At 42.8% G+C, this 21,756-nt stretch overlaps 1 protein-coding gene across 1 annotated transcript in view; it reads right to left on the minus strand.

Annotated features, from left to right (window-relative positions):
- LOC124620254 (exocyst complex component 5) overlaps positions 1–21,756 on the minus strand; it is a 108,807-nt gene that overhangs the window by 14,838 nt on the left and 72,213 nt on the right. Inside the window, exons 13-14 of the mRNA XM_047146958.1 lie at positions 9,893–9,979; positions 9,692–9,797 (exon numbers count right to left, since the gene is read on the minus strand). Coding sequence (XP_047002914.1) covers positions 9,692–9,797; positions 9,893–9,979 — 193 coding nt within the window. The remainder of the gene's footprint in view (positions 1–9,691; positions 9,798–9,892; positions 9,980–21,756) is intronic.

The following is a 21,756-nucleotide window of genomic DNA, read 5'->3' on the forward strand; positions in this document are numbered from 1 at the left end:
GGAGAGAGCCTCTTGGGCAGGTTCTCAAAGAGCCCCAAATGGGACGGTGGGCACTGTATCAGAATGGGTTGAGGGAGCTGAGCAGTAAGCTGCAGTATATCTGCACTGATGAGATCAAAGGATGGGGATAAGTAGATATTACAAAAGAGGAAAGCTATAACTGGAGAGAGAAAGACAGACACCAACAGCTTGTAGCTGGGTGTTCAATGAAATGGTTTGGCTATGGATGTCGTCCCAAACGAGTGTCACAACTCCCCCTTGAGCTGGAGTTGCTATCTTGGAAGGAGGGCCGAAACACAGAGTGTGAAGGGTAAGAGATCAAAATAGTCTTGAGGGTGTAATTTTGTTTTTTTTTGGAGGCATAAACCAACTGGGAATTGTGATAAAATTAGCAACAATAAGTCTGCCCTGTCTGAACTGATGATGGAAACGTTCTATTGAAGATCAGCCATATTAGATGATAAGAGATACACTAATGAGCCAGAATATTATGACAACCGACCTACTATCGATATAAAAATGCCCATGTGGTGGCAGCGTCACCTGGTGAGGAATTAATGCTAGTCAGACACACGCACAGTGCATGTAGTATCAGTGAGCATGTTGTCCGTTTGTAGCATGGGGAAGGCATGCAATGTATCTAAGTTTGACCAGGGCCAGATTGCAATGGCACAGAGGCTCGGAACGAGCATTTGGAAACTGCATGACTTGTCGGGTGTTCGAGGAGTGGCGAAAACCAAGGTGAAACGACGTTCAGATGTCGTGGGGTTTGGCAGCCATCCCTCAAGACATGGCGGACATCACAGGCTGGGCAGACTAGTAAAACAGGACAGGCAGTGAACTGTGGTGCAATAACATCAGACTTTAATGCTGGGCAGAGTACAAATATGTCTGAACACTCCTTAACAATGGGCCTCTGCAGCCGACAACCCATGCATGTGCCATTGTTAACACAATCACACTGGCAATTATGACTGAAATGGTCACATGAGCATTGGCACTGGATGTTGGCACAGTGGCAGAGCATTATACGGTTGGCAATGGGAGGGCAAAATCCATCATGTTTATCGATAGCAGTGGCATTTTTCCACAAGATAATGCATCATGTCCCAAGGCCATAAGTGTGATAGAGTGGTTCAAGGAACACAGCAATGAGTTCCAATTGGTGTGCTAGCCTCCAACTCCCAGATCTGAGCCCGATCGAACACATCTGGGATATGACGACTGAACATAGAGCTCATCACCCCCCCCCCCCCCCCCCCCCTCAGAATTTATGGAAATTAGGTGACTTGTGTATGCAGATGTGGTGCCAACTCCCTCCAGCAACATACTAAGGCCTCATAGCTTCAATGCCTTGACATGTTGCACTGTTATCTGCCCCAAAGGTGGGCACAGAGGCTATAAGGTAGGTGGTCGTAATGGTCTTACTGATCAGTGTTTTTCTCTTATAAGAGGCAATTACTTTGTCTGCCGCCAGTGGCAGATTTCGGCTGTAAACTATTTAAGGTTCTGAAGCTGGAGGATCCCATTCCAATATTTCTTCAGAAGTACCAAGAACCTCACTGGGTCAGTCAGCTGACTTCAGGGTGCGGAAACGGTTGGTGATTTGCACTGGTGAAATGGAGGACAACCAAACAAAGGTGCTGCGCAGTGTCGCTGTTGTAGAGTTGGAGAAGGGGTAGAACGTTTGTCTTTGTTTGACATTTTAGTACCTTTGCATTTGTCAAACATGGACCCAGATGTCTGATGACTTACGAGGTATTCCTTTTTAAATTTCTGTTCTTCTGACTGTGTCACAAGTGACTTCACTAGTATGGGCGAAGGTTTTTTGGTGGGATGAGAACTGTAGTGGGCAGAGGTGAGGACATCAACTTAGCACTAGGTGATTTCACAACTGTAGTACTGAACTGGAGATTGCAGGTCTGCATGGCCATAGTTTTTGTGTGCGGTAGCAAGAACAGTACTATGACTGCTGGACAAAGGTATGCAAGGCTTTCGGCTAGCTAAAATTTTGCAACCATCATTGATGGGTATGATTTCCATCACCAGGGGTTAACATGTGAATATCCATATCCATAACCACATCATGGGTGGGTTTGTGTATCTTCTCTTCAAAGAAGAAACAGATGTGGACAAAGATATAGTTGTTCATCTGTATTAAGAGTGAAGTGATAAATCTGATGTCTGAAGGATATTGCGAGAATTAGTGTTGCGTAGTAAAAAGGCAAGGGAGATTGTGTCAACAGTAATAAATAGGAAGTTGTGTGGTAAAAGGGTAGAAATTATGATGAGACAGTGTAGGAAGGGCTTGGTATCCTTGATGTACGTCCAATGAGTTCGAGGTGTTTGTTGGCTAGAATGGCAATCCCTTCCAAAGGAGCACAATAACCTGTTACAATTGAGGATCAAGTGTACCTCTGCTTGTGGATTTCAGGAAATATACAGTGAGTGAGCTGCTGGGTGTGCTGGGTATGAAAACAGAGATGACTTTTGGTAAGAAGATCTGGGATGGTCCCTAGGATTTGCGTCAGCTTTGGAAGTGATGCTGGACTTATCAAATTGGATCTCTTCAGCAGGGCATGTTTGGGGATGTGACAGATGCTTGAGACTTTTTGCCAAGTAATCTCTGCAGTTCATCACAACAGTGTGGAGCCTCTTTGTCGGTAGGAGGGGGGGGGGGGGGAGGAGGGGAGAGGAGGGGATTGGATCATGGGGTTTTTCGCAGATTGTGGATCACCATTCTTACTCTGTCTTGAGATAAAGTATGTGTTATTGGTAATAAACATTAGGAAGGAAGTTGATGTGAGACTGCAAATGCCTGGAAGCTAACCAGGAGCGGAATAAGTCAGAGTGGAGGTGGACCACATTTGGATAGAGATGTGAACTGTGGAAGGAAAAGTTTGATGTGGAGTTGTGTCAGTTTTGGTCAGAAGGATAAGGTGGAGGAGACTAGGTCTGTAGTCAGTCCAGAATGGTTTAACTTTTGTGTGCAAGGGGATATTTTATATTCTACTGACATTTCTAAGGGATAAAGCTTTTTGGAGAATGGATTTCAATGGCATTCTGGGTGTCATGCTGAGAGGGTCTTTGTGGGGATGCCTTATCATATATCTCAGCAAGCCATGGACTGTACACTATCATGGACTCATGGTGGGGTTCTCTGGGGGCATAGTAGTTTTGAAAAGTAGCGTTATTCCAAAGTGAGAGTAGAAGAACAGTTGATTGCTTGTAACTACAGAATATAAAGCAGCAAGCATGTATTTCTGTTTAGCATTTCCTACCAAATCCCTGGATTGACTTCAACCAAATTTACATGTGTGAATGTGCATAGTTGGGGAAGGTTGACAGGTATACAGGAGAGGGTGGGCATAGAGAGATGGGGTGGTGTGGATGGACAGAGGATGGAGAAGGAGATGGACAGAGAGAAAGGGTGGAGAATGTGATGGCAGACACAGAGCAGGAGGATGTGGGCAGAGACAGAGCAGGAGGTGGATAGATCTGGGAGGAGGAGGATAAGAACAGAGAGAGAGGGGGAGGGGGAAAAGATGTGCTGTGCAGGGAGTATCGGCATGCCTTCCAAGCAGACTGGTATGGCTTAATGGGGGGATGGAGCGCAGAGGGAGGAGGTGGACAGATAGGTGGAAAGAAGGTGATGGACAGGGAGAGTGGGTAGTTTGAAAGTGAGGAGGGGAGAGGGGAAGATGGATAAAGAGAGGGGCAGGAGGATATGGGCAGAGGGAAGGGGGAGGAAGGAATGGGCAGAGAGAGGAGGCAGAGGAGATAGACAAAGAAGAGGGAGTGGGAGGAGGTAGAGAGAGGAGGAGATATAGATAGACAGACAGACAGACAGACAGAGAGAGAGAGAGAGAGAGAGGAGGAGGAGATGCACACAACATATGTGTCGAATGCATTTGGGGTTTGGGAGCGTAGCTCCTGGGAAATTCACAGAAGCTCACATGTGTGTGTGTGTGTGTGTGTGGGCACACACGCACGTGAGCGTGCATACACACACACACACACACACACACACACACACACACACACTTTTAAGCTTCTTTGAATGGAACTGTCAAATTGGTCGAGTTGATTTACATAGAAGTAAACATGTTCATAGCAAATTGTCATTAATAAACATTACAATTAATTGTAATGGAAAAATTCTGTATTCTGTGTATCAAAGTAATTAAACTACGTCAAGTGATTTAAACCTGCAACAAAATTAGATATGACTCGTATATATCAGTTGCTACGTTTATTAAGTACTCTTGAAAATGACTGATTCAAACTGGCTAACAGTGGTGTCGTATTCAAATAATATACAAGGTCAACAGAAATTGTCTTTTACATCAATATTTGGTGGTTGTACCTGAAACTCTAGGTCAAAATTTAAAAATTTCCTGAACTCTTTTTTTTTTGTGGCATGTTAAAATAAGTTTTGCTTTATTGGGGCTCTAAAATTGTTTTAAGCTGTCACGTCACTTATCACTGACAATCTGAAATGCAGTTAGAACTAAAAACAAGATAAATTTGAAAGGGAAGGTATTTTTATTCTTGAAGAAATAAATTTTAGTTTCACGAGTTTGTATTACTCTGTGATCCTGGAGACTGTTTCTTTGCTGAGACTCATATTTTGTATTACTTAATGTCTTTTAATTCCTACAGAAGATATTTCTGGTCTCCAAAAGTCTTTATGCTCAATCAATTTTTCTTTAGAACAGGTTTCTGCTACCTACTCTTCTGCTCTTGTGGAAAAATATCTCATCCCACAGCATCAGCTATTTAATAGACATTATTCTCTTGTAACTTTCATGAACATGAAAATCTGTACTCTTCATGTGATAGGAAATTTCAGGCAAAATGTAACTAATTTGGGAGTAAGGGAGACTACTCACCAAATAACAGATGCTGAAAATATAATGCCAGGATTGGAGATTATGCTGGACTTCTAGGATGATATCACAATGGCAGAGCTTGTAAGTGGAGGAGTAAGAGTGTGGCCCAATTCACCCACCCGGTACATCCTACTTTAGGCCTTCAAAAGCTGATCCTATTCCATCAGAGGCGGGGCAAATGTGAAAGCAATCGTGCCATATACCAGATCTGCTGAAATTTCTCCATAACATTTTATATGGGCATGACAACCAACTAACTCTCCACCAGAATGAATGGCCACCACCAAATTGTGGCTAAGGGCAGAGCTGACTATCCATTGATGGAACATGCTGCTGCTGAGCACAACATGGTAGAGTTAAATGGCTGCTTCACAGCCTGTGCCATCTGGATCCTTCCCTTGAATACCAGCTATTCTGAACTACACACATGGCACTTCTCCTCCACTCTCAGCTATCCTTCTTCAACCCCTCCACCTACTTCCCACCTCTTCCTCCCTCTACCCATCCCACATATCACAACCTCTTGTCCCAGCCCACCTGCTCAGCTACAGTCTGTGTTCATCAGCCCCAATGTAGCTGCACAGAAGTGAGTGTGTGTGTGTGTGTGTGTGTGTGTGTGTGTGTGTGTGTGTGTGTGAGAGGGGGGGGGGGGGGGGGAGCACACACATGTACATGTACTCTAGCTCATTAAAGAATTTGTCTGAACATTAGCAAAGCTTTCATTCTTTTTTGTATGCCTACTGACAACTCAAAAGCTCTGCTCTCTGGCTATAGCCTCTTTACACTACATTTGGTTGTTAGACAAAGGGAGTAGTGTTCAGACCCAATCTAGTTACCGTGACTTAACTTTTCAGTGATTTCTGTAAATAACATGGTGTGTGATGAGACGGTTCTCTCAAAAAAGTGACAGTTAATTTCCTTCAGCATATTTTTTCCAATATGAGCCAATATTTTGTCTCTAATGAAACAAACAGGTGTCACGCTAACATACCCTACAGCCAGTTGCACTGTGTTCTGATTTCCGTTGTCAGATATCTTTATTTGAGTTTATTAATTTTTTCATGCTTTTTCTCATTATTACTTCATTGTGTCTCCTTTCCTTAATGACACATAAGAGAATTGCCACTTCTCAAGGGTATTCATACATATATATGGAACCATATATCGCAGGCCTGGTAAAGTGTGGCTTATAAGCCATCCCCCCTCCCTCCCCCCTCCAGGGACCGCTGCTCCCTCCAATTCAATATCAGCAATGTCCGCACTGCTCTTGGATTTCTGTAACTGTCTCTGCTGAGATCTTATTGTTCACTTGTTTGCATACACTATATGAAGATTTACTTGCTTTAATTCCTTTGTTCAGAACAAGAAATTTGGATATTTTTAATGCTGTTAAAAAGTGTGTTGACAAAACTGATGGTTTTCAAAAAAGGTCAGCAATTTATACTGAATCTGCATCTGCTATGTTTGGTAGGGAAAATGACTTTGTTTGCCAATTAAGAAAATGGAATAAATGGCTTTATCTCTTATGAAACATTGTGTAGGAAAGTGTCGGAATTCTGTCTGCTATGACAGATGTAAGGAAAATTATGAATATAGTATGTGGAACTCTATCACTGTCTCAATGAAAATTTAACAATTTTTGAAAAATGTTGATATAGAGTATGGAGGTACACTTCTTCATTCTGAAATTCATTGCCTGACAGCACAAAAACATTTAGCTACTTTGTTTTTTAATTTATTTTGTTAAAGGAACTAAAAATGGATTTTACAGAAGTTGAAAATAAACTTTGGGCTCTTTTTTCAGAATTAACATTTCTCACAGAATTTAAGGAGATGGGACTTGGATACTCTGAAAGAACCAGAGGCTGTAGAGAGTTTCAGAGAGAGAGAGAAATAGGGAACAACAGACATGAACAGTGGAAAGTGATGCAGTAGAAGAAGGATGGGCAGCTTTGAGAAGTAAAATAGTGAAGGCAGCAAAGGTTCAAGTAAGTAAACAGATGAGGGCTAGTAGAAATTCTTAGGAAACAGAAGATATATTGAAATTAATTGATGAAAGTAGAAAATATAAAAACGAAGCAAGTGGAAAGGAACACAAATGTCTCAAAAACGAGATCGACAGGAAGTGCAAAATGGCTAAGTAGGGATGGCTAGAAGACAGACGGAAGTATGTAGAGGCATAAATCAGTATGAGTAAGATGGATACTGCCTATAGGAAAATTAGAGACACCTTTTGGAGAAAATAGAACCACTTGTATGAATATCAAGAGCTTAGATGGAAAACCAGTTCTAAGCAAAGAAGGAAAAGCGGAAAGGTGGAAGGAATATATAGAGGGTCTATACAAGGGCGATGTACTTGAGGGCAATATTATGGAAATGCAAGAGGACAGAGATGAAAGATATGATACGGCGTGAAGAATTTGACAGAGCACTGAAAGACCTAAGTCGAGACAAGGCCCTGGGAGTAGACAACATTACATTAGAGCTACTGATAGCCCTAGGAGAGCCAGCCCTGATAAAACTCTACCATCTGGCGAGCAAGATGTGCGAGAGAGGTGAAACACCCTCAGACTTCAAGAATAATATAATAATTCCAATCCCAAAGGAAGCAGGTGTTGACAGGTGTGAAAATTACCGGGAACTATGAGTTTAATAAGTCATGGTTGCAAAATACTAACACAAATTCTTTAAAGGCATATGGAAAAACTGATAGAAGTCAACCTCGGGGAAGATCAGTTTGGATTCTGTAGAAATGTTGGAATATGCAAGGCAAAGCTGACTCTACGACTTATCTTAGAAGATAGGTTCAGGAAAGGCAAACCTACTTTTCTAGCATTCGTAGCCTTAGAGAAAGCTTTTGACAGTGTTGACTGGAATACTCTCTTTCAAATTCTGAAGGTGGCAGGGGTAAAATACAGGGAGCGAAAGGCTATTTACAATTTGTACAAAAACCAGATGGCTGTCATAAGAGTCGAGGAGCTCGAAAGGGAAGCAGTGGTTGAGAAGGGAGTGAGACAGGGTTGTAGCCTATCTCCAATGTTATTCAATCTGTATATTGAGCAAACAGTAAAGGAAACAAAAAGAAAAATGTGGCGTAAGAATTAAAATCCATGGAAAAGAAATAAAAACTTTGAGGTTTGCCGAAGACATTGTAATTCTGTCAGAGACACCAAAGGACTTGGAGGAGCAGCTGAACAGAATGGACAGTGCTTCAAAGAGGGATATAAGATGAATATCAACAAAAGCAAAACGAGCATAATGGAATGTAGTCAGATCGAATGAGGTGATGCTGAGGGAATTAGATTAGGAAATGAAACACAAAGTAGTAAATGAGTTTTGCTATTTGGGAAGCAAAATAACTGATAACTGTCAAAGTAGGGAGGGTATAAAATGTAGACTGGCTGTGGCAAGTAAAGTGTTTCTGAAGAAGAAAAATTTGTTAACATAATATAGATTTATCAGGAAGTATTTTCTGAAAGTATTTGTAAGGAATGTAGCCATATATGTATGTCAAACATGGACAATAACTAGTTTAGACAAGAAGAGAATAGAAGCTTTCGAAATATGGTGCTACAGAAGAACGCTGAAGATTAGATGGGTAGATCACGTAACTAATGAGGCGGTACTGAAAAGAATTGGGGAGAAGAGGAATTTGTGGCACAACTTGACTAGAAGAAGGAATCGGTTGGTAGGACACATTCTGAGGCATCAAGGGGTCACTAATTTAGTACTGGAGGAAGAAGCGTGGAGGGTAAAAATACTAGAGGGAGACCAAGAGATGAATACACTAAGCAGATTCAGAAGCATTGCAGTAGTTATTCGGGGATGAAGAGGCTTGCACAGGATAGAGTAGCATGGAGAGCTGCATCAAACCAGTCTCTGGACTGAAGACCACAACAACAACACAGATTTTACAGATCACTTGACCAATTTGAATTTATGTTTGCAAGGACAGGAATGCTCCATTTCTGATACGTTAATGGATGTTAATAGATTCCAGTATAAACTTAATACTGTTTAAATTGCAACAAAATGATGAAAATGTTTCTCATTTACCACATTACCATGAACTGAAACAAGAATGCAAGAAATTAGACTTTCCAAGACTCGCTTCCATTATTGATGAAGTCTCCAATAGGTTCACAGCCATTTTAAAGATTTGAAATCTCTAAAACCAGATGCCAGTTTCTTTAATAATGCAATGAAAATTAGTCTTGGAAGTGTCAAAAGTGATCTTCAAGAAAAAGCATGCAATTTACAAAATGATCCATTCATGTTATCTAGAACTGAAAGAGATGCTACAAGATCATTACTCAAAAAATGCTAACTTCACTGTTAAAATAAAGCCATTTTTTTTTTAGAGCAACATGCATTCGTAGAATTATATTAAATTTCCTCAGCTTGGTGCTGTGAGCAATGAGCCATTGGAAGATTAACTTTGCTTTGCTACAATGCGAACTTATACTGATACTGAGGGACTTGTCACGACCAAATTACATAAAACTATGCTATGTATTTAAATATTTCATTAATATACACAATAGTTTGACACACACAATTAAATGAAAATCAAAGTTTAATAGTTTAAGTCTTGAGATGTTCACATATAGGAAGTATACAATGCATGGCAACTGATCATCCCTGACAACTAACAATCATCCCTGCAATTGGTCAGAGGGGCAGTGGCAGGGCTGTGTCATCATTGTACAAGTCTAGCTGGAGGGAAAAGGTTTGCAAGCCACACCTTGCCAGGTGTAATATATAGATATAGCATACATTTATGTAAAAGTAATACTCACAGGAGATGCCAGTGTATCTAAGTCATCTGTTTCTGGTTTGAAATCTGTTTTCTTCTGTTCATTCTGGAGGTACAATTTTACTCCACCAACAATTGCATTAATCGATCTTTCAAAGATAAAAAGGAAATATGAATAAACAACTGATGATCACTTAAAACACTGCAGCATGTAAATAATCCTGTGCATAAAGCATTTACAAACCTGTCTAAACCCGTTTCCAGTTTCAGTTCTGTTTGTTCCAAAATATATTTCTTTTTCTGCAAACATTCACCATGTTTAGGGGTAGACCTAGAGGAAATAAAACTCAATAGTTCTGTTAATTCAGTACATTTTACAGGAGATTATGTGAGAAAACTGACATACATAGAGCTATCAGATTCCTAGTCCACATTTAAAATGCAAAACTCCAGGGAATGAGGAAATCTATGTAAACTTTGGAACTGAAACAAATGAGAAATTTCCATCCAGATGAAGAGCTAGATGTTTTAGATTTTATCCAGAAACTGTGAATACAAAGAAGAAGAAAAAAACAAATATTCATTTAACATTAGTATGATTATATTACGTGTAGTTCAGGTTTTCACATCGCATATTTCTTCTATGAACGACACTGGTTCTTAGAAATCTTAGACAGTTTAAAATCTCCAAAACGTGGAAATTTTTGCTACAAGAGGTTTACAGTGCGCATGACAAATTACCAGCAATGAAGATGTGAAATCTATTCATGAGATGAAAACCACACAACTAACTAGACTATTTACAAATCTGTAAGAACATACTGCATTATATGTTTAACACAACCACTTCACAAGAATCTCATAAAACATGCTGTTAAACACCACACAGCTGTCAAGAAATTTTCAGTAGTAGAGGGAAAGGGAGAGGAACACTCTTAAGGATACAAATAAAAGCTGAGCTGCAATGCTTCAGTTCCTATGTGTATGTTCATATATTGCTTAGGATCTCCATTACAAGTGATTTAATTTTATTAATTCAGTTGTCTGCATTTGACTCTGTATGTTTCTCTTTTGTATTAATGAACCGGCAGCAGAAACATTCAGACTCTAAGGAAGAGACAGTGCTTCACTAAAAGTCATACTGTACCAGCCAGCAGACTATGGGCCAACCAACTGACATGAAGACACACATGATTCCCTACATATCAAGTTCACACTAAACATTATTCTCCAAAGATTAATTTCCTAGTGTAGTGGGACGAAATTAAGCGTCACCCATCCACCAAAGTCAGCCCAGTTTGCAGGTGACTATAAGTTTAATTTAGTTTTTGTTTATGTGTTTTCTTATTATTTGTAATAAATGTGAATTATCTAAAAGTTTGTATTTTTTTATGTGTTTCATGTACGGAGAGGTCGGCGCAACGAACGGGGACAGCATCTTCGTTGCCGCGACCAGAGAGGAAATTGCTGGCCGCTATACGTCGCGGGTCGACAGCCAAGGAGCAACAGAAGATCCTGGAACCGAGTTGTTGCGTCGTGCTTCTAAAAATTAAAAATGAAGTTTTATACTCTTTTTGTACAACAATGACATCATGTAGATCTTAATCTTATTGAAATGTTAGTCACTGTCTGTCAACGCTCAAGTTCACATCTGTATGTGTAGGAAGCTAATAAAGTAGTGTATGCTATTAAAGTTGAAACACGTGTCTTGAAGATTTATTTATGAAGAATTGTGTGAACTGATTAATAATATATTTGACAAGATTAGTAATTCTTACGTCGTTCACCGAAACTTTGAATCTAAAAAGTTTATTTAATGTGTGATTCTGATATCGATTAGATCAAGATAACGTGTGTCAATATAATTTCTGAGGAGAAACAAACGAAATTTAAATTCGAAAAAGTTACAAAAACCAATTGGCCAAGTGATGTAATTCTTTGCACACGACTCAACTGATGTTTTACAATTTCGTTCAAGAACCATTCTATGACAATTTAAAAAGAATATGAATCATTTTTGAAGTGGGTTGTAACTGACGTAGGTGACGAAGTCTGCACATGGTCTTATATCAAACGAAAACCTAATACGTCGTTACACCACACTAGCTGTTCATCTTTCTTCGATAATGATTTTCATTACTGATACTAATTACCCTATAAACATTTAGTGCTTCAGTTCCATAGTAGGGAATCACACCTGCTGGTGTAGCGGTAAATTACATGCCTGGAAACCGAGGGGTTGTGGGATTGATACCAGTCAGACCACAGAAATTTTAAGTCTGCCTTTACTCTCATCCTTCGGCCATGGTGGGAGTCACCAGGAAGGCTGTGTGGTTCAGATTCCACGTGCAACTGTAGCTTCTGCTTCCCAGGTTCGATAACCGGGTTTGGTTAGACACACACAAGACTCTGAAGTGAAATCTAACAGAAAGTCTTTCACTCCACCATGGAATCACACAAAATGAAATGATGATTGTACAGAAATGAAAATCAGGAAGAATGGAAATCTATAGATGTGATGTACATGGGTGGTTGGTTGGTCTGGGGTATAAATGGACCAAACTACAGGGTCATCAGTTCCTTTTTTCTGACTTAAACAAGACAACACCCAAAGTACGTTTGGGAAGGTAAAAGGGGGGGGGGGGGGGAAGCAATGCGGAACCACACCTAAAAAGAAAACGAATGGCACAAACAAAAAAAACAGGGAAAACATACACCACAATCAAAAGTAGAAGAAGGTATTAAAACCATAGAGCAGAAGGTCTGGGCTGGCTGATCACAAGAATAAAAGAGAATGAGCCAGCCACTCCACAGCACACTAAAATGTCCACCCCAAAAGATAAGGTGAGATGAATACATGAAGGGACAAGAGGAACACCAAGACAAACAAATGTAAAAAAAGGATGACAAGAGTTAAAATGAAGGTAGGGTGGAGGCCCCGGAGAGAAGGCCAAATGCCCACCCTTAGATGGTATGATAAAAACCCCCTTCACGAATAGAATGTAAAACTAAATCTGCTCGAGCTATTGTTGCCCAACACCGAAGGTAGGGTGCTGGGAAGGTTAAAAGTCTGCCGCAGAGCGGCTATAAGTTGGCAGTTCAGCAAGATGTGGACTAGTCATAGGGGAGCCACAGCGACATCGAGGTGGGTCCTCGTGAGGGAGGATGTAGCCATATGTTAGCCATGTATGGCCAATGCAAAGCTGGCAGAAAACAACGGAGTCCCTGCGAGAGGCTCGGAAGCCTTCCAGACATTCTTAGTCTCCTTAATGACACGCAGTTCGTAGTGCGTACTGTTATGCCATTCCATCTCCCAAAGCCGAAAAACCTTGCGGCGTAATACAGAACACAGATCAGGTTCAGAGATGCCCATCTCTAGAAGCAGTTTCCACATAGACTGTTTCGCCAACCTGTCAGCAAATTCATTGCCTGGGATTCCGACATATCCCGGGTTTCAGACAAACACCACGGAACGCCTGGACCGTTCCAGGGCATAGATGGTCTCCTGGATGGTCGCTACCAAGGGTAGCACTGGTCGATAGCTTGGGGACTGCTCAAGGAGTCAGTACAGAGAAGAAATGATTCGCCAGGGCATGAGCGGATGTTCTCATGAGCATGAAATAGGGCCACCAGCTCTGCAGTGAAAACACTGCAGCCATCTGTTAAGAATTGCCGTTCAACATGCCCTCTGTGAACATAGGTGAAGCCAACATGACTACCATCCAGCGAGTCATTGGTGTAAACCACTTCAGACCCCTGGGACACTGCAAGAATCAAGAGGAAGTGACTAAGTGACAGCGAAGAGCAGCGGGAGGAACTGAGTCGTTAGGGCCATGTGGAATGTCCATACGAAGCTGCGGCCTAGGTGTACGCCATGGAGGTGCACGCAGATGGACCTGGAGGGGAGGTGGTAAAGGAAAGGACTCCAGTTTCACACAGGAGGGATCGGGTACGAACTGTGATCGTAAGTCCTGAACTGTGCCGCCGATGAGGGAGATGTACCGCCATGGGTGGGAAAAGGAGATGGTAATTCGGATGCTTAGGAGAACTATGAATGTATCCAACATAACTGGCGAGCAGTTGTGCATGCCCAACCTTCAATGGAGGGACTCCGGCCTCCACCAGGACGCCGCTCACCGAACTCGTCCTAAAAGCACCCGTCGCTAGTCAAATGGCACAGTGGTGCACTGGGTAGAGTAAACACAATGCTGAAGGCGCCGCTGAACCATAAACCACACTCCCAAAGTCAAGGTGGGATTGAACAAATGCTCTGTAGAGCTGCAGCAGTGTAGAGTGACCTGCATCCCAGTTGGTGTTGCTCAGGCAGCAGAGGGCATTGAGGTGCTGCCAGCACTTCCGCTTAAGCTGACAAAGGTGAGGAAGCCAAGTCAAATGGGCATTGAAAACCAGTTCTAAGAATCGATTTGCCTCCACTACAGTGAGTGGCTCATCATTAAAGTAAAGTTATGGTTTCGGATGAACAGTACGATTCCGACAGAAGTGCACGACACACAACTTTGCGGCTGTTAACTGGAAGCCTTGGGCCAGAGCCCATGACTGCACCTTGTGGATGGCTCCCTGTAGGCGCTGCTCAGCAACACCAGTATTGGAGGAGCAATAAGAAATGCAGAAGTCGTCTGCATACAGAGAAGGTGAGACAGATGGCCCCACAGCTGCTGCTAGACAGTTAATGGCCATTAAAAATAGAGATACACTCAATACAGAGCCCTGCGAGACCCCATTCTCCTGAGTATGGGGGGAACATGGGAAGCACTAACTTGGACACAGAAAGTACGGAGCGACAGGAAATTTTGGATAATAATTGGACGCAGACTCTGGTGACCCCATTCATAAATGTGGCAAGGATATTATGTCGCCAGGTCATGTCGTAGGATTGTTGAAAATCAAAGAAGACGGCAACCAGGTGTTGGCATCTGGAAAAGGCTGTTTGGATGGCAGACTCTAGGGACACAAGATTATCAGTCGTAGAGCGACCCTGGTAGAAACTGCCCTGGCACGGATCCAGTACACCATGTGACTCCAGCACCCAACCGAACTGCTGACACACCATACGTTCCAGCAGCTTACGAAGAATGGTGGTGAGGCTGATGGGCCGATAGCTGTTCACATCAAGCAGCTTTTTACCAGATTTGAACACTGGAATGATGGTGCTCACCCGCCACTGCGATGGAAAGATGGCATCGCACCAGATCCGGTTGAAGATGACAAGGAGATACCGCTTGTAGTTGGCGAGAGATGTTAGATCATTTTACTGTGAATCCGATCCAGCCCAGGAGCTGTGTCAAGGAAATGTGCAAGGGTGCTGAGGAGCTCCCACTCTGTAAGTGGGGTGTTACAGGGTTCACTGTGGCGTGTAGTGAACTTTTCTTTTCATCCACCATTTGAGGGTGCGAAGACTGGGGATTAATTCTCTGATGCAGAGGCTCGAGCATAGTGTTCAGCAGAGTGCTCGGCAATGGTGTTTGTATCAATAGATAACAAGCCACTGATGTTAATGCCAGGGACACCTGTTGGGGTCTGGTACCCAAAAACACATCTGATCTTCTTTCAGACTTGGGAAGGTGATGTATGGCACCCAATGGTTGAGACGAACCTCACCAAACACTCCTGTTTCTGTCCTTTTATAAGCTGGCAAACAAGGGCACGGAGCCATTTAGAAGCTATTACATGCTCCAGGGAAGGGTGCCCCTTATGTCGCTGTAGAGCCCGCTACACACTTTAATGGCCTCAGCAATTTCTGGCGACCACCAAGGTACTGTCTTTTACCGGAAGGGGCACCATAAGGAACAAGGGATCGCGTTTTGTGCTGCAGAAATGATCATTGTAGTGACCTGCTCAACCACCACATCAATGACACCACATGGGTGAGATTCAATCTGGCAGCAGATGTGAAGGCTTCCCAGCCTGCCTTGTTTAAAGCCCATCAGGGTACGCAGCCATAGGCATGACGCCTGGGCGGGAGTGACAGGAAGATGAGGAAGTGGTCACTACCACACAAGTCCTCATGGGCTCTCCAGTGGACAGATGGGAGAAGTCCTGAGCTGCAAAGTGATAAATCAATGGCCGAGTAACTACCATGAGCCACACTGAAATGTGTGGGGGCTCCAGTCTTTACGAGGCAGAAGTCGAGCTGAGACGGTAACTTTTCGACATCTATACCTCGGCCAGTAAGCACGGTGCCACCCCATTGGGTTATGGGTGCTAAAATCTTCCAAAAGTAGGAAAGATTTAGAGAGTTGGTAAATCAGTGCAGCCAGTATGTTCAGAAGTACTGCACCATGCAGAGGGAGATATACATTGTAGACAGTTATTTTCTGCATCGTCTGTATCCTGACAAATGCAGCTTCAAGAGGAGGACATAGACGCAAACTCCTCCTGACACTCTTTTATAGTCGCTACAGTTCTTGTAATATCCTCTATAGCCACGGAGGTCAGGGGTCCGCATTGCCGGGAGCCAAGTTTCCTGGTGGGCAATGTAGAAAACGTGTAAAGCTTAACAATTGCTGTTGCTCAGCCAGGTGGTGGAAAAAAACCATAGCAATTCCACTGGAGGATAACGTTATCATGAGGCTACGAAGGAATGAAGCACTTGGGGAGCCAGTTTACCCTGCAGAGTCACCTGCTGTCACTGATTGAGTAGCTATTTGATCAACATCCATTGTGTCTGAGGGTCCAGTGAGATCTAGGTCCTCAGGGGATGCCAGAATCCCCACCTCATCCTCAGATGCAGAGCTTGTAGGTAGTGATGATACTGGTGCCACCGCAATGTCTGGGTTCTTGGGGGTTGTCTTCTTTTTGGGTTTCTCTCACCGCTCCTTTAGTTGCCACTGGTGGGTATCCGCTTCGCCACTGGCAGGAACCTGGGTAGGGAGTGACTCAAAGGACCCCTTCCTAATGAGAGGAGCCAAAGGAGACTTACGTTTCTTTGGCTGTGAAGTGGGGACTGATGTCCCGGTGATTGGGAGTTAGTACTCTCAAGGTAGGTGGCGTGGGAGCAACATGTAGGAAAGTGCCCCCCACCATCAAGATGACACGTGTAGTCTTATGGCTCTGAGAGTCGACTGATGGGGCTAGAACTGTTCTCGTAGCAGCATAAGAGGATGTCATACGCACAGGATGTAAACATTCAGATTTCCTCTTGGCCTCAGTATAGGTCAGTCAGTCCAGGGTCTTGTACTGCATTATTTTCCCTTCTTTCTGTAAAATCCTGCAGTCTGGCGAGCAAGGGGAATGATGCTCTCTGCAGATCACACAGATGGGAGGCGGTCCACGTAGAGTATTACGATGCGAAAGACATCCACAATCTTGAAGGGTGACACTGGAAGTACAGCGGGAAGACATATGGCCAAACTTCCAGCACTTAAAGCACTGCATCAGGGGAGGGATATATGGCTTGACATCACAGCGGTAGACCATCATGTTGACCTTCTTGGGTAATTTGTCACCCTTGAAGGCCAAGATGGAGGCATCGGTGGCAACCTGATTATCCCTCAGACCCCAGTGAATGCGCTGGATGAAGTAAACACATCGCCACTCTAAATTGGCATGCAGCTCATAGTCTGACTACAAAAGAAAGTCCCTGGGGAGCATAATACTCTGGACCATGTTTAATCTGTTATGGGGTGTGATGGTAACAGAAACATCCCCACAGCTTGTCACAAGTGAGTAATGCACGTGACTGGGCAGAGGATGTGTTTTTATCAAGACTGACCCTGACCGCATTTTGAACAATCCCTCCACCTCACCAAACATGTCCTCTAAATGCTCTACAAAAAACTGAGCCTTCATCAGCATGAAGGATTCCCCATCAGCTCTTGTACATACTAGGTATCGGGGCAAGTAAGATTTGCTACCATCCATAGCCTGGCACTTCTCCCATGGTATGACCAGGGAGGGGAATGATTTACGGTCATACTTCCTTGCATTGAACTGAGATCTGGAACGCTTAGAGACTGCTGGTGTTTGACCACCAGCAAATGATGACGTGGTACACTTCATGGCGTGTCATCTACACCGATGCCATCCACTCCAACCAGGGGTCCTCCCCATGGGCATCACCCAGCCACAGCAAAGGCCACCTGGCAGGATGGCCATTGCCGGGAGTCCCGATGCCCCAGGGTGATGGGCATCTATTCCCTGGCATACATGAGGAGTTAACAGCGCAGGCACCAGCAGGGTGATCCCTGTGTAGTCAGGGGGCTACAACCAACAGGGTACATGGCAGTCCCACCACAATGGATTGGGTACCATGCTGGATATGAGGGCCAAAGAAGTCCATGATTATCGTCAGCACAGAAAACAATGCTACACAGTGGATGGAGGAAAACACACCCAGGAAGATGTTCTTACCCAAGAGATGGAGGAGCGGAACTGCAAAACCACGACGTTAAAGTGGGCCAAAGATCTCAGTGCATGATGGACATGACGCACCATGTAAGGCGCCCTAGCCCAACCCATTCTTTCTTCAGAAAAACTTGGAAGAATGGAGGTCAAACCCTACAGGGGACTATGATGTGAAGGCCAAAACATGTGAGACTCTTTTAGTCACCTCTTACGACAGGCAGGAATACCTCGTGCCTATTCTAACCCCCGGACCTGCCGGGGGGGGGGGGGGGGTAATGTACATGAACAGACAAACAAATGATCACAGTTTCAGCAGAACTGGATGATCTGTTCAACAGGAAGAGCTTCTGAAACTGAGCAAGGCTGTAACGCATTGGTCTGCCTCTGGCGCTTATGCAAGCAGTTATTCACCTTGGCATTGACAGTCGTGAGGGACATTGTGGCAAATTCTGCCCAACTGGTGCAATAGGCTGTAAAAATCCTTAGCTGGTTGGAGGGTCCTGCCCATAATGCTCCAAATGTTCTCAACTGGGGAGAGATCCAGCAACCTTGTTGGTAAAGATAGGGTTTGGAAAGCATGAAGGCAAGCGGTAGAAACTCCCTCCACCTGCAAGAAGGCATTATCTTGCTGAAATGTAATCCCAGGATGGAAAACAAAACAGATGTACTGCTGTGTTGCAAGGATGCCATGGATGACAACCAAAGGTAGGATACACTTTGCATCCTTTCCCAAAAGGACTGAACTCTGGAAAGAATGACACTCTTAGAACTTTTTGCAGGTAATTATTTATGGCTGTCAAGTATTTGATGAAACGCATTTTGAGCCACCAGCTATACACCTTTATTCTCAACCAGTTTCAGTTTTAGCAACCATCATCTGATCGGAAAAGCTGTACATTGTGGCCCAAAAACACATTAAATTCAAACAGGACACAGCTGGATGTGCAACACAAACTTGTGGCATGATAATCTTCAAAACACTATGATCCATAAAGATATGATAGCGTATACTACACGACTCTTAGCTGTTGACAGCTACCAAACTGATACTCCAGTATTTCCATGCCTTTGGGATACGTTCAGTAAAACTTTGGGATATGTTCAGTAAAATTTCAGCATTAGGTGAGCTCATTTTCCACACAAATAAGACAGTCCTACAGATGAGGGCGACAGCTGTCAGGTGTGTCTAACATTACTGCAACTTTGCAGGTGGAGATTGCAACACAGCATGTCCAAAGGACGTGTTCATCTAGCTTATTGCCACCTTTTGGACTTTGAGAAAGACCAAATCATTAACATGAGGGATGTGGGAGCATCGTGCCAACAGAGATAAGTGGCAGTATTGAAACAACTGCAGAATGAATGGGGAGGTGAGGGGCTCACAACAAAAGAGTGGCAAGAAGAATGGGGACAGGTCTTCCTAGAAGAACCACACCACAAAAAAATCATGAAATTGTTTGACTGGCTCTGATGAACAGACACATGGCAATAGCTGAAATCCAGTAAGAGGTTACAGGCAATGTTGCCAATAACTGTTGGAACAGATTAATGGAAGTGGGGCTGAATCCATGTGTCACTTACCACTAACACCATATCACACACAGTAGAATTATGTGGTGTAGAGATAGAGTCAGCTGGGACACGGAATGGCGTTCTGTGGTATTCAGCAACGAATTTCTCATCTATTATTGATGTTCAGATCAACACCTACTTTATGGTAGACAACCTGGTGAAAGGTCACAGGAAGCAGCCATTCTCAAGATGCATTCCTCTCCAACTCCTGGAATTGTGAGATGGGGAGCTATTAGATATGCCAACCAGAATGATTTGGTAACTACTGAAGAAGGGCTGTATTGCGGTCATACTGTCACAACTAGGTTACCAAAGTGCATGTTCGACCAGGATAACGCAAGACCCTACGCTGCAAGTTGCACAAAAATATCATGAAGCATTATAAAAATTTAAATTACAGTACTAAATTAGAAATATACCCACTACAATCTACAGTCTCATAGCTGCAACAAATAGAAGTGACTGAGGAGTGCATATATATACATTTTATAAATTAACAGTATTCGGAAAAGGGTAGATTGCTATTCACTATAAACAAGACACACTGAGTTGCAGAGAGGTGAAAAGAGGCACACATCCGCAGTCTTTTCACTGTTCCTGTCTGCAACTCAACGTGTCATCTTTACAGTGAACAGCAGTCTATCCTTTTCCTAATACTGTTGATATTCAAAACCTGTAGTTTCCATTGTTTTACTTCATACATTTAAATATCCATCGATATAGTACACACAGTGACACCGTAAGTATATCGACAGAGGTGCTCCTTCAGGCTTCCTCATTATAACTGATAATTCACAAACTTTTAGGTCTCCAGCAAAGTTGTCATTTCCTCTTTCACAATAGTTAAACAATTTCCCTAGTTATTTTTATCAGATGCCTAGTGCATTGTTCACTGTTTGGATACCCAACAAACTCATGCACAGTATAACATTTCTGTTGGATCTGAACTGCTGTTATACTGTGTAATTGCTTATTACTGCCAAGAAACAGTAACTAGGACAGCATACAGCACGTACCATTTACAATCTGATTGGAAGCCAAACAGCAAGCAATAAAAGTGCTTGACAACTGACAAAGACAGCTACTGAAGTTGTTGAAATAGTGTGAAATAGAAAATGATAGCTCAGCTGTAAAAACAAACAAAAAAATTGTAAGCCATGTCAACAGATATTCTTCAAATGTTATTATCCCAATAATTTATTTGAGTATTCAAGAAGTCTGTTCTAAAAGTTAACTTCTATGTGGAAACTACCTTTCTGACACTAGGAAGTGTTTGTGAGGATCAAATGTAAGCATGTCTTTCATTACAAACATGAATACCATAGTTTTTTTAGCCTTATCCATTACATCTATTTTAAATAGCACAATAGTATCCATCATGTTGACCAACTTCTTCATAGTAGGACTTTTGGACACTTTGTCAGTCAAATTTCAAACTTGATATGAATGCTGGAACAGACCTCATATAATGAATCCTTGACTTCTAGAAATAAAGGCCTTTTTCAGCAGTCATGAAAGGCTCCTGTGTTGCCCACAGGACAAAATGGTAGCAAGGGACAACTTTGGACTCCACAGGACTTGGAGCAATGTTGCCATTTGTTCTTCACAAGATCCTCGATGGCTCGTAGGCAGGTGCGGCTAAGCATATGAATGGATCCAGCTAATCCTTTCTTTCAGTCTATTAAGTTTTTTACACGCAAGAAGCTCTGCTGAAGGTCACATACAGTCTCATAATAGGCCATCCCTTGCTGCTAGAGAACTTAAATGAGCAGAGCTGTTGCTTTTGAGTCAGACATGCTCCACCACCTCCTAACATTACCTCAACATCTTGTAGCATCCCAGGACACAATTTTGAGAAGCATTCATGCCTGAAGGCAGCCAATATTGTGGATATCTCAGTTGTTTCTCTGCTGAATTATATATGAAATTAGATGGCACATCATTGTTTGATGGAATGCTACTTCTTGATCAAATGAGCTCAGAGGCAGCTGGTCATGGAATCATTTTGAAACTGAGATACATGCCACCAATAACACTTGTGAGTGGGTGCACTGCAGTGAATGGGGGTGCCAGAAAAATTGTGTCTTTTTGCTTTCTTGACAGACTTTACATAAAATCTCAGATTTTTGTAAGTAAATATATTCCTTAGAAGTTACAGACAATAGATAAAAT

The sequence above is a fragment of the Schistocerca americana genome, chromosome 1, assembly GCF_021461395.2.
Source record: "Schistocerca americana isolate TAMUIC-IGC-003095 chromosome 1, iqSchAmer2.1, whole genome shotgun sequence".
Lineage (NCBI taxonomy): Eukaryota > Metazoa > Arthropoda > Insecta > Orthoptera > Acrididae > Schistocerca > Schistocerca americana.